This window comes from Castanea sativa, chromosome 4 (genome assembly GCF_040712315.1).
Source record: "Castanea sativa cultivar Marrone di Chiusa Pesio chromosome 4, ASM4071231v1".
Lineage (NCBI taxonomy): Eukaryota > Viridiplantae > Streptophyta > Magnoliopsida > Fagales > Fagaceae > Castanea > Castanea sativa.
Genome location: NC_134016.1, coordinates 22225453 through 22238489, shown reverse-complemented (window position 1 = coordinate 22238489; position 13037 = coordinate 22225453). Strand labels below are relative to the sequence as shown.

The 13037-nt window shown below is 38.9% G+C and overlaps 1 protein-coding gene across 2 annotated transcripts; it reads right to left on the bottom strand.

The window, feature by feature from the left end:
- Positions 1–3942: 3942 nt before the first annotated feature.
- Positions 3943–12398, bottom strand: LOC142631749 (putative GEM-like protein 8). 2 transcript variants are annotated; one of them, XM_075806046.1, is made up of 4 exons: positions 11974–12398; positions 11772–11858; positions 11411–11688; positions 3943–4331 (listed from the first exon to the last, which is right to left on the bottom strand). In XM_075806046.1, the coding sequence occupies exons 1-4, from the start codon at positions 12143–12145 to the stop codon at positions 4149–4151; spliced, it is 720 nt and encodes a 239-aa protein (XP_075662161.1). In that variant the 5' UTR covers positions 12146–12398; the 3' UTR covers positions 3943–4148. The 2 variants fall into 2 exon arrangements, with proteins under 2 accessions (XP_075662161.1, XP_075662162.1); XM_075806047.1 differs by lacking the exon at positions 3943–4331 and adding an exon at positions 4338–4474 and having other exon boundaries at positions 11974–12312.
- Between the last annotated feature and the right edge of the window lie 639 nt (positions 12399–13037).

Genomic DNA, 13037 nt, shown 5'->3' with positions numbered 1-13037 from the left:
TTTAGTGACAAGAAATCGTGTGCGCGTCTTTCATGGCAAGAGAAGCTCTATCGTGCTCATGCTAGAACGGATAGTGGAACTTCTAGTTTATGTGGTTTTGGGGTATTGAATTGGATTGCAAAAGAAAGCTGGACTCCTTTTAAGATTGATAGTAAGAGATTTCTGAACCAAAGTATTCCACTTTTTTCACACCTTTTATGATGCATAGTATTTCCCATCTAAGGCAACCTTTATTCAATCTCCAGATCGTATTATAGGGTTACAAGATCCTTTTAAAGGGTCCTCTCGATAATGTCAATGATATGATTGTGAAATCCAAAGAGAGAGAAAGGGTCACATCATTAACTTGAGGAAGTTTTTCGAAAGGATCAAGGAGTATAAGCTGAGATTGAACCTATAGAAATGCACCTTTGGAATAACTGCAGGCTTTGAGAGGATAATAGACCTGATCATGAAATATAGGTTGCTTTGATATATCAAGAGTGAGATCTAAAGTCACGATCAAAACCTCAGTATGTTGGGCAGCCACATTTAGTGTTGATGGAACATATATTTTCAAGATGAAATTTATTGTCTCTTAACAGAGATACAAAATATTCCCTTGAGATAAGTTTAACGGGTTTGGTTTTTCAGAGTGTTAGGCCTAACCACTTTAGTAAGGAGTTATTGAAGTATATATTTATAAAATTGGATTTCATAAATATATGATGAATAACATAGAGGATTAAATCAGGTACTCAAGGATTAAGATGTAGTGATTTACAAAGTGGTAGTCTACATTCACGACTTTGTATTACTACAAATATTTTATGAACGGGTTACATGTACAATAAAGTCTTGAGATATAATCTACAAATAAGGCCTAGAGTGCAATTATATTTATATAGTGGTATTAAATATAGTTAATGATAACTTTGGACTTGTCAAGAGTTGACAGAAAAGCCCAAGGCCTATTGTAGCTAGTGTCTTATTGGTCCCTTTTGGTCCCACTCCAACCCACACACTTAAGCCCAATTGGGAAGGCCTAAAAGGCTAGCTCAATTAGAGAATCAGTTAGATACAAAGGGAAAAACATATAGAATTTTATATATATGAGAGACACTATTATGAAATAGTGTGTATAAGTGAGAGAAAGTCATTCTCTTATTTTCCCTTGAACTGATTGAGAGACCACACTACTTGGATGTTAGTAGAATTGGAGTGAAAATTAAAAGTGTTCCCAAGTGCTTTCGAGATTTGTTTTGAATTTCACCGCTTCAAGGTACGCTCTTTTGTTCTTAAATTCTGAAATTTACATAGTCCATGTTATCAATTACGAATGAAGTAGATCCGTTAATTTTCTGCTGCCTATGTTTTGTATAAGATACAAATCATGTTGTTCCAACATAGTAAGCATAGATAAGAGATCTCCCACGTGAAGCCATTTTTTTTATTCAATAAATCGAAAAATCCTTTGAAACATAATCAACAACGTTTGATGTAAAAAACTCCATTCAAGCTAACAAAGGAAAAGCTAATTTGGCTTTCTAGGTTAAGGCATGTGGAATAGCAGTTTCTTGCCTAGCAATGTGAGAGAGAGACTCCGTAGGGAGCTAACATGAGTTATAGTATCTCTAACTAATTGATCAAAAGATAAGGAAAACATAGTACCCATCTGTAAAGCTTTAATCACAAATTCTGAGTCACCTTTAAAATATGATTGTTGTAGCCCAAGTTCTGGGAGGATGGTTTTAAAAGCCATTTTTAGCAGTTTTAAAAGTCAAAAGGTTCAGCCTTAAACTAACATCATTCTAGAAGAATACCCATCCAATGTGGGTCACTCACAGTCACAGAGCCGAAGTGATATCAACATAAAGAGGTTTAAATATTCTTTTATATTCGTTTATATCTATATTTTACACGCATATTTATAATTAATACAGAAATGTTCACATTTTAAAAAGCAAAAAAATTGTCTACATTTAAAACGTGAAGGTTGATTTGAAAATTGATGTAAAAAAGTGGATGTGAGAGAATAAAATCCACAGAAAAAATTGGATATATTGTATTGTAAAAACTGGAGCCATAGAGTCATTATATTTTTGAAATGGGAAAAACTTACCATATTTTTGGATTTAATATGGAGGGAAATGAGAGAATTGAAAAGGAATTAGGATGGGAAGGATTTAACAAACCTTATTTGAATTTTTTTTTTAACAGGGAGGTGTTGGAAAAACTGGTTTTGTATCTCATACAAAACACATAGCGGAAACAACAAACAAAGATCTATTTCATTCATGATTGATAACATGCACTATGTAAATTTCAGAATTTAAGAACAAGATAACGTACCTTGGTGTGGTGAAATTCAAAAAACAAAGATTGAAGTACTCGGGAATACTTTTAATCTTCACTCCAATTCCACTTTACGCCCAAGATGTGTGGTCTCTCAATCAGTTTTCAAAGGGAGAATGAATGTGTGTCTCTCTCTCACATACACATCGTTTCTTAAATCACTAATAAAAATTTTGTATGTTTCTCCCTTTATAACTAACTGATTATCTAATTGAGCTGGCCTATTGGGCATTTCCAATTGGGCTTTAGTGTGTGGCTTGGAGTGGAACCAAAAAGGACCAATAAGACACTAGCTCCAATGGGCCTTGGGCTTTTCCGTCAACTATTGACAAGTCCAAAGTTATCATTAATTATATTTAATACCACTATATAAATATAATTGCACTCTAGGCCTTATTAATAAATTATATCCCAAGCCTTTATTATACATGTAACCCCTTCATTAAAATATTCGTAGTAATACAAAGTCATGAATATAGACTACCATTTTGAAGATTACATCTTAATCCTTGAGTACCCAGTTTAATCCTTTATGTTATTCATCATATATTTATGAAATCCAATTTTATAAATATATATTTTAGTAACTCCTTACTAAAGTGGTTGGGCCCAACATTCTGAATAACTAAACCTATTAAACTTATCTCAAGGGAATATTTTATATCTCCGTTAAGAGATTATGAATTCCATCTTGAAAATATATGTTCCATCAACACTAAATGCGGTTGCTCAACATACTGAGGTTTTGACCGTGACTAATAGATCTCACTCCTGATATATCAAATCAACCTACATCTCATGATCAGGTCCATTATTCTCTCAGGATTTAGAGTTGATATTAATAGAAGTCGTGAGATTTATTATTCAGTTGACAATCGTTAGGAGAATAATAAATCTCACAGACAGCGGTCTAGTTCAATATGTCTTAACTCTTAAAACATATTAACAAATCAACTAGAAGTCTCCACTTCCATGATCAAGACAAATCATCTTAGTTGATATGTTATAGTCTTTGCAGATGAAACGCCCATTTTTATCACCGACTACAAACTACATTTTGAGTTTACAAGGAACTTGTGATTTACATCTTCTGTGACTAAATCACATACAATGCATCTCATGGACTATGATAATGTCCCATTAGTTCATTTATAAATAGTCTCATATAATTAAACAATTTAATTATTTATGACATGCCAATAAATTGGATTTTAGGGCATAAACCCCAACAGGAGGATAGGGAGGGTTTGAGAGGATTTAGTGGGGTAAGACCTTCCAAACCACTCATTTTTAATCCCCCAAATTGGGAGAATTCTCCTATATTTTTTTCTTTAAGAAAAAATTCAAATGGTTAATTTTGTCAATTTATATTAGTTTACTTAAATTTAGCAAAAGTGAATCCAAATAATGAATTTATTATACAATCATTCAACTCTTCTTGATTTTTAAAACAGCCAAACAAATAGGAGGGATATTAATTCATCTTTCTTCTACTTAATTTTAAAAACATCTAAATAAGAAGAGAGGTAGCCATTATCCCTCGAGTCTTTACTCTCAACTCTCCTTTCCTTTCAAACTGCCAGGCACACACACCTGTAGGCTACGAAATTGTACAAATAACTTTGAAATGGCTATTTTATACTAATTTTAAATTCCTAACACAACAAAGGGCTACAAGTAGCTTCCCAGCTACAAACTAACAAAATTGTACAAGCAACATTGAAATAACTTTTCAAACTCCCCAACTTCATAAGCACGATAATGCCTGATGAAATTTTCTCTCCTCTAACTTAAACAGAAGCTTGCTTCTTACATTACATTTGGTTGGCCATAGAAATGGCCTTTTGGAGGTTAAGGAAAGCTTTCTCATACCGTATGAATCCTATAAACCAAAATTCAAAATGATCCTCAGTAATTATTTCTATGTACTTCTGGGAAGGCTTGTTCACATTCTCACTTTGGTTGGCTCTTTGAATCTTCTTTACTGGTATCAGAACCTGCCATATATATTAGTCGTAGCTTTGTGGATCAGTAGACATTAAAATAAATGTTCCACCTAAGATATTTAGCTTTCTTTTCAGTCACTCTTTTTCCTTTTATAAAACTTAGGAAAATACGCACAAAAGCCGCCTTGATTTTCCTGTAGAACAGAACTCCTTTAAGCGTAACATTTAATCCTTGTATAGTAAGTATTGTTTTATGTGTAAACAGTTAATAATAATAATGTTTAACCCTTTGGGGTCTTTTTTTTTTTGAAAATTAACCTGTCATTCATTCATCAACATAGAAATGGAATTATAACAGAGGTGAGCTAAAACTCAAGCGGTACAGAGCCTTAAGGGGGGTCCGGTTTGGGGAAAGCAGAGAGTGGGGCAGTGGGGGGCGAGTTCCCTTCCAGATTGAGCTACGCCCGTGAATTTTGCAAGCTGGCCGAGCTCACGGGGTGCTCTGTTGAGATCCCGTTTCAGATGATGGAGGCTCCAAGTACTGAATTGGAGGAGAGAGCTATGGATTCCACTGAAAATATGGCCAAGAGGTCGACTTGTTTTCTTTGCAATAACTGACTGCATAGTGGAGAGGGAGTTAGACTCAATGACTACACGAAGGAGATTCATCTCATGAGCTAGAATGATGTCGTTTTCCAGGGAAATGGCTTCAACTACATCAGGAGCATAATAGGCTAGTAAAGGTTTACTCAGTGCCGCGGTGATTTGTCCAACTGAGACCCAAATAATCACCCCGATGCTTAAGGTTGAACCATCAGGGCTTGTGGCTCCATCCACATTTACTTTATGGAAACTAGATGGGGGGAGGGACCAGTATGAGTCTTGGCAGCCTTGCTGCTGAAATGTGGGTGCCAGAGCACCTTTGAATCTTTTGCATGCCATAAAGCAGAATCCTAAATTTGACTTAGGGGGGAGGGAGGTGGATTCAAATACTACCTGGTTTCGGTTGAACCAAATATACCAGGCAGTGACAAAAAAAGTTGCAAGATCCTTGGAAGTGCCATTACTGATGACTTGAAGAGCCACATCAACAAAGTCCATTTAACTGTTTTCTAGGATGGCAGGCCTACCCAACCAGAACCCCTAGACAGACTTAGGCGTGTCGCAATCAAGAAGGGCATGCGAGGTATTTTCAATGCATTGATCACACATGGGACATCTGCCTTCAGTATTGACCCCTCTAGTCCTTAGGTTTTGTATTGTAGGTAGTGCATTCATGCATGCCCACCATGCAAAAATACGAATCTTTGCAGGCAGGTTGAAATGCCACACCTTTTTCCAAAGTGGAGTTCGTGGGTCACCATTTGAGCTTTTGCCTTCATGGTTTGACCGAACAATTGTGAGGGCAACATAATATGCACTCCGAACCGAAAACTCACCCCTCTTGCTCCCAGTCCATATAAGCATGTCTTTCGGGAGGGAGTAGCTGAGAGGGATGCCGACTATGGTTTCAGCTTCAAAAGGAAGGAATGTTCTTTTAACAAGGTCAGCTTTCTAACGTTTTGTGTCTTGGTTGATGAGGGTAGAGACCATGGGGAAGTCATTAAAGTCATGGGGTGGGCTGATTGCTTTGTATGTTGTAGGTGTTAGGAGCCATTTGTCCTCCTATATGTGGATCGTTTTGCCATTACCAACCCGCCATCTTGTACCTTTACGAATCACTTCTAGGTTGCGATGGATGCTACGCCAGGCATATGATGGACTGCACCCAAATTGGGCATTGAGGACATCAAAGTATGGGAAGTATCTCACCTTCTATATTCTTGAGGTCAAAGAGTCCGGTCTGGTGAGTAGTCTCCAAGCTTGTTTAGCAAGCATGGCCACATTGATGACACTGCTCCAACTAGAAATTACGCCGTTGTATGATGACATGGCCAAATTGTTTAGCAAGCATGGCCAAATTGGAACCCCATTCCCCCGTGTAGCTTGGACTTGCACATTTTCTTCCAAGCAACCCAAACAAATTTTTTTTCTCTTGATGACACTGCCCCTACCAGAAATAACGCATCATGCCTTCAAGATCATCACACAATCCTTTGGAAGAAGGACATAGCTCATTCCGTATGTGGGTACGGCTTGAGCAACTGCCTTTATAAGGACTTCTTTTCCACCCATTAAGAGAATTTTCTCCTTCCAACCCGAGTGCTTCCTTCCCACTTTCTCTTTTAACTCCGCAAAAACCTCATTCTTGGACTTACCAATAATGGAAGGGAGGCCAAGATACTTGGAGTGCCTAGAGTCTTGCATTGGACCTAGGATATCAAGAACCTCATTCTTTGTTTCTTGGGCTGCGTTGAGGCTAAAGAATACAAATGATTTGTCCATGTTTATCTTTTAAGCTGATGCGGCTTCATATCTAGTGAGGATCTCAGTTCGCTTGTGACATTCCTGGCTGCTTGCTCTGCAAAATAGCAAGCTATCATCGACAAAGAAGAGGTGGCTCACTTGGGGGCACCTCGGCTGATGGAGATGCCATTTAGCTCCCTAGTTCATGTAGCTTGATTAATAAGGGAGGATAGACCTTTGGCACAAAGAATGAAAAGGTAGGGGGAGAGGGGTCCCCTTGTCGTAGACCTCGTGAAGGAGTTATGCATCCATAGGCCGTACCATTTATGAGGATAGAGTACGAGACCGTGGTAATGCAATGCATGATGAGACTAATCCACCGCTTTTGAAACCCAAGCTTTTCCATTACAGCTTTAATAAAACGTCACTCGACATGGTCGGAGGCTTTGCTCATATTTAATTTTATGGCCATGAGGCTTTCCTTTCCCTCTCTCTTGTTGTTGAGATAATGCATAACTTCAAATGCAACCAAGATGTTGTCGGTAATGAGACGTTCGGAGAGGAAAGCGCTTTGGTTCTCTATGATAATGTGAGGAAAAACAACCTTGAGCCTGTTGGAGAGGACTTTTGAAATGATTTTATATGTGACATTACTTAGGTTGATCGGCCTAGCTCAATCATTTTGGTGGGGGAGTTTTTCTTTGAGACAAGAGCAATGTTAGTTCTATTAATCTCAACAATAGGCATATGAAAGTTAAGAACATTGAGAGCCATATTAGTGACACTAGTGCCGACAATATCCCAGTATTTTTGGAAGAAAATTGTTGACATATCGTTGGGTCTGGGAGCCTTGGTTGGGTGCATTTGCTTGAGGGTAGAGAGGACTTCATCCTTGGTAAACTCTTTGGTCAGCCCCACATTCATGTCATTGGTTACTCGAGAAGGGATTGCGCTTATCACATCATCAAAACTGTAGGTTGAGATGAGGTATAAATATCCTTGAAATATTGAATAGCTACTTCTGTAATAGTTTCATTTGTGTCATACTAGGTCCCATTTTCATCTCGAATTCCCAGGATAGTGCTCTTTTACCTCCTTTCGAATGCCTAATGGTGGAAGAATTTTGTATTACGATCCCCTTCCTTAAGCCATTGGACTCTTGATCTTTGATTCCAAAAAACCTCCTCACTGTCTAGAAGATCATTGAGGTCCTTCCTTAGGCGATTTATTTCAGCCCCATGTCTACCATCAGTGTCTTGATGGAAAAGAGAATGGAGGTCTTTCCTTTTAGTTTGAATATGTTTTGGAATATGTCTGAATACTGAATGGCTCCAATTCGAGGGGTCAGCTGCACAATGCTTAAGGCTACGAGCAAGGCCCCCAAGAGTGTTTGTGTCACAATAGGCACTCCAAGCATTTTGGATAATATCTTTGCATTCCTCCTTATGTTCCCACATTGCCTCGAAGTGAAACTGACGCTTCTGGGGGAGTTGTGCATTCACTGTATCAGAGATAAGCAGGGCATAGTGGTCCGAGGTAGAGTCGATGAGGTGGTGGACTCTTGAATTTTCAAAATGGCTTCTCCATTCATCAGTGGCAAGAGCACAATCTAAGCACATATAAATTCTGTCGGACCCCTCTCTTATATTACACCAAGTAAATTCGGAACCATTATAGCCTAAGTCTCTAAAGATGCAGTAGTTTATTGCATTTCTAAAGCCGTCCATTTGATGTTGGGACCATTGAACCCTACCCCGTTTCTCCCCCATTGAGATGATCTCATTAAAATCCCCAAGGCAGAGCCAAGGGAGTTGAAACCGGTGGTGGAGATAGGAGGTTAGGAGCTTCTATGAGTCATTTCTTTTATGAGTGTCCGGGTGCCCATAAAAACCGATGATTCTCTATCTGAAGCCAAAGCCTGATTCAGTGACAATGGCATCAATGTGATGTGGGCTGTAGGTTATGATGTCAAGCTTGGTATCCTTTTTCCAAATCATTGCTAGGTCGCCACTTTGTCCTTTGCTTGGAACAAATAAACAATTTAGGTAAGACATTGATCTTCTTCTCTTTTCCGCTTCTTTTTTATTGAGTTTTGTCTCCACGAGGAAGATGAGTGCGGATTCTAACGTTGCATAAATTCACGCAGTACCCTAACTGTCTGGGGGTTCCTAAGCCCCCGGCAGTTCCATTCGAGGGTGATCATTGCTTTCGGCAGTGCTGCATGGCAGCCACCGCCAATATACCATCAAGAGAAGGAGAGGGAGAGGGAGGGAAGGGAGTATGGAAGATGCGTTTTTGAACTCTATTTTCTTCGAACTCTAAAGATTCAAAGATACTTGGTCTTTTAGAGCCCACTTCAGTCTTAGAAGCTAGCATCTTAGTGTCTTTGGCCTGGGCATCATCCTGGGCTTTTTGTCTGGCTATTCTTTTTATATCAACCTTATTTTTTGGCTGGGTATTGTTGGGTGGGCTATGCCCCAGGGTGTTGGCATCAAATTTGCACCTGCGCTCTAATTTTGGCCTTAATGGGCTTGTCACTTCTTGGCCTTCAGAGTTAGAAGACTACATTCTAGAATCTGAATTCCTTTTATCTTTTTCGGAGTCCTAAGTACTGCTAAAGATAAACTTTCCTTGTGAATCACGAGAGTTTCCTTTTCCTTTCTGATTACGTTTCAAATTTTTAGCCCTATCCCATTCGTCTTGATTTTCCGCCTCATGCAGGAGAAAAGCAGTCTAGTTTGTCGCTATGCTTGCCTCTGGAACATTCCCCAACGTTAGATTTCCCCCAGAGATATTGTTTCCCCTAAGACCAGCTGACTCAAGTATACTAGAGTTGTCAGAGGGTACACGATATCCAATGCCGCCAGTTCCCATCTCCGCCGCGGCCTAGTCCTCGTTGTTGGTGGTCCGAGTTTTGCTTTGCCCACCCTTTGAGTTCTAGCCAGCCCTCATCCATTCCCTATATTTTTTTTCTGCTCCTTACTCGTTGGTGGATTCTGAGCAGTGTTTAATATCGTGACCAATTCTTCCGCACATAAATCGTATTTGAAAGCTACCCAGTGTTTGCCACCCTTTGAGCTGGAGACATAGCCTCCTCTTCGTAGAGGCTTGTTTATGTGAACATCAACTCTTATACGCACTATGAAACACGGTTGCGTTTCCGGATTCGGGTGCAAGTGCGAGTGCGGGTGCGGGGCTCGGCAGTTTTTGAAAAAGTAGGATGCGGGTGCGGCGGGGTGCGGCGATTAAAAAATTATTAAAAATATTTTTATTAATATTTTTTATATATTACTAAGCATACTTTTTTTATATAATTGTAAATATATGCTAATTTAAGAATAATTGGAGATAATAATAAAAGATTAGGTTCATATATTAGAAAAATATATATATATATATATATTTTTTATTCTCTCATTCCACTCTAAAACCGGCCCCACCTACCAATTATCTTATTTATTTCTCAATCATCTCTTTCTTACGTATTCCCTTATCCTCCTTTTTCTCTTTTAAGTCCTATTTCTACCAAATCCCAATATTTCCACATCCCAATTCCCAAATCCCATCCCAGCCGTGTATTCAAAATTTTCTTTGAAGTTCCCTTCTTCTTTTTAGCTTTCAGGACTTTAGTTCTCTAAACAGTCTAGACTCTCTTCAACCTGATGACTGTCAGCTCCAAAGAGTGCCTCTACTTGTGTTGTAGAACTCTCTTCAAGAAATAGTGTGGCTTTGAGTTTAGACCCAGCAAGAAGACGAAATAGGTAGGTTCAGAGAGGGAAAAGGAAGCAAATATCGGCCAGTTTTGGCCGGAATCGGCGTGAATAGGCTGGATCGGAGTCGAATCAGCCGGAATCGGCGCGAATCGACGCGTATCGGCTTGAATTGGTGCGTGTCGGCACGAGTCGATGCGAATCGAAAAAAAGAAAAAGAAAAAAAGGGCAAATCGACGCGTCAGAGGAGAGTGGCCGTGTCGCCGTGAGTGCGGCGGCCCTGGAGCCGCACTCGTGCTTCCTAGTATACACAAACTTTGCCTGATCAAATTGCCAAGAGCGTTTGTCAACTTCTAAGAAATTACTAATTGTGCCTCCAATGTCTTTACCTACCTCTTCATTCATGAACTCTAATGGCAGACCCCAGACTTGGATCCAGAAAGGGGCATGCGTGAAAACTATGTTTGTAGAAGAGAGACCTTTTTTCCAGCGACATAAGAGAAGGAGGTTGTTTTCAAAGTTCCATGGACCGCTCTTTTCAACCCATTCCATTTGAAATCTGGAACTGAACTTGAACTGCAAAATATCACTGCCTACCTCGACTATTCTTAGATCAGACCCTAGCTTCCAGGTTGCTTTGAGGGTGTTCTTAAAGGCGCAGACATTCTGTTGACGATTTGAAAGCAGCTTCCCGAAGAGGCTTAATGAGCATTCTTCAAAGAGGGTGACTGGATTGGTGCTTGTGATTCATATCTCTTCTCCTTCTTCTTTGGTTAATTTGAGGTTTTGGAGGTCATTCAAGACTATTTCTTCCATAGCAGGGGGTTTGTTGACTACTGCACATAGAGTGTGTCTATGGCTGGCCAAGGAAAAAACCCTAAAAGAGTGAGGGGAGGGAATTCTCGTCCAGGCCGAGAGGGAAGACTCCTACTAAGGAGAGTTTACTATCTCTAATCTTCTCTCTCTCTCGTCGGAGCCTCTCCCCTTTGGAGTCTTTAAATCTTTACTATAAGCAATGACAAATTAATAAACGGAGACATTCTGTATAAATAATAAAAATAAAAATAAATAAACCTTGTATGGTGTTCGGATCAAATGGCCGGTAGGGGAAGGAATAGTGATGGATCTTTCACTGCAGAAGGCAATCTTTTCAGTAGAAATAAAGAGGAGTCCTGCAATGGGACCAGCTGTTGTTGATAAATAGCATTGTGAGGCTTTCAACATCTCTTCTCCTTCCCTCATTCCAAATATCTGTCTCAACATATTCTCTCTCCCACCTTGTTGAAAAACTCTTGCCCCCAAACTCAGCTTTCCCTTTACAGTTTGAGACAACTTGGGACCACCCAGTTTCACTACAATTAATATTCCATATGTCAAACAAAACAAAGAGTTTCATCATTATCATCATCATAAAATTGAGATGAAACATCCTTACCATGGTCGCGAATCCTGTATGCAAAACTGCTACTTTTCCTACGAAGTTTTGTCTTCTGGTCCGTCTCTGACTCTGAATCCCCTTTATCTGCACTTTTCCAAGAGTAGCCCATCACTTAATTTGTTGTATTTGGTTTTAACTTGTAATTGTAGAGGGAGAGAGAGAGAGAGAGAGAGAGAGAGAGAGAGAGGTGATTGCTTACTTGTTTTGAAGGAGGGAGAGCCATCTGAGGAAGATAGGCTATGAATTAAGCTGACAGGTTCAGATAGAGTCGAAATCTGCCTCTCTGGAGTTTTGTCATAAGAGTTCATCAATGGACTCTCAATAAACTGAGCCGCATATTGTTCCTTCTTATCCATTTTCAGAAAATTCATTCTCAAGCTCAAAATCTCTGCCTTTACCTCACCTGTCTTTCAAGTTTTAATGCAAAATTAATAGAAGAGGGAAGAGGCTATTATAGAATATAAACTAAACTAAGCAATAAGGACTAGTATGATTGAAATTTCAAAGTAGGAAAAACAAGGATTTCTAGAACATGCACACTTTCTTGGAAATTTACAAGCTTGGAAAGTTAGTTCGCTTTCTATTATAAAAGTCAAAATTTCAATTTCCCAGTCAATGAAATGTGGCTATATGGATCCCATAAGTGTAAACATTAATATTTCTTTTTGCCAAAATCACATTGCGTAAACATTAATATTATAATAATAACACACACAAAGAAAAAGGGGAAATAATAATATTTAAAATAAAATTTTCGATGTGTTGCTAGATGCCGATGGTGGATAATTTTATTTTATTTTTGATATTAAAATATGTGTAACGGTTATTTTTAATGCTGACCGCCCATTTATCCTTTTTTTAAAAACAAAAAAAGATTATTTTTAATGCTCACACTATGTCATTTATTGTCTGCGGATTAGAAATATTAGACTTCCCCGGTATAACAGTCGTACTCAAGAATTAAATAACTTTTTTGCGTGGGGGTTGTTTTGAAGCAAATAAGTCATGACAATGGGGCAAGGCTGGGTCAAAGGGTGGAATATTCTCCTACGCTCCATATGATTTTTTTTTATCTTCACTCTATTCCTACTCCGTACTGCATAACACGGCAAATTGTCTTGTTCCATCCCTACCTCGCCTCTAAACATGGCAAACGATTGAGTTCAAGTCTAGTCAATCAGGTGATGGGCCAAAATTGGCCAGGTTCAAGATTGGGCCATTTTAAACTGATTAAAAACTGGTTAAATCAATTGAGTTGTGGAC

What these genes read in the sequence shown, in the direction of transcription:
- LOC142631749 (XM_075806046.1), bottom strand. Translation starts at nt 12,145, where the DNA reads ATGAATTTTCTGAAAATGGATAAGAAGGAACAATATGCGGCTCAGTTT. An exon ending in CTCTCCCTCCTTCAAAACAA is followed by an intron (nt 11,859 to 11,973) that starts GTAAGCAATCAC and finishes GGAAAAGTGCAG; the next exon opens with ATAAAGGGGATTCAGAGTCA. An exon ending in ATACAGGATTCGCGACCATG is followed by an intron (nt 11,689 to 11,771) that starts GTAAGGATGTTT and finishes TATTAATTGTAG; the next exon opens with TGAAACTGGGTGGTCCCAAG.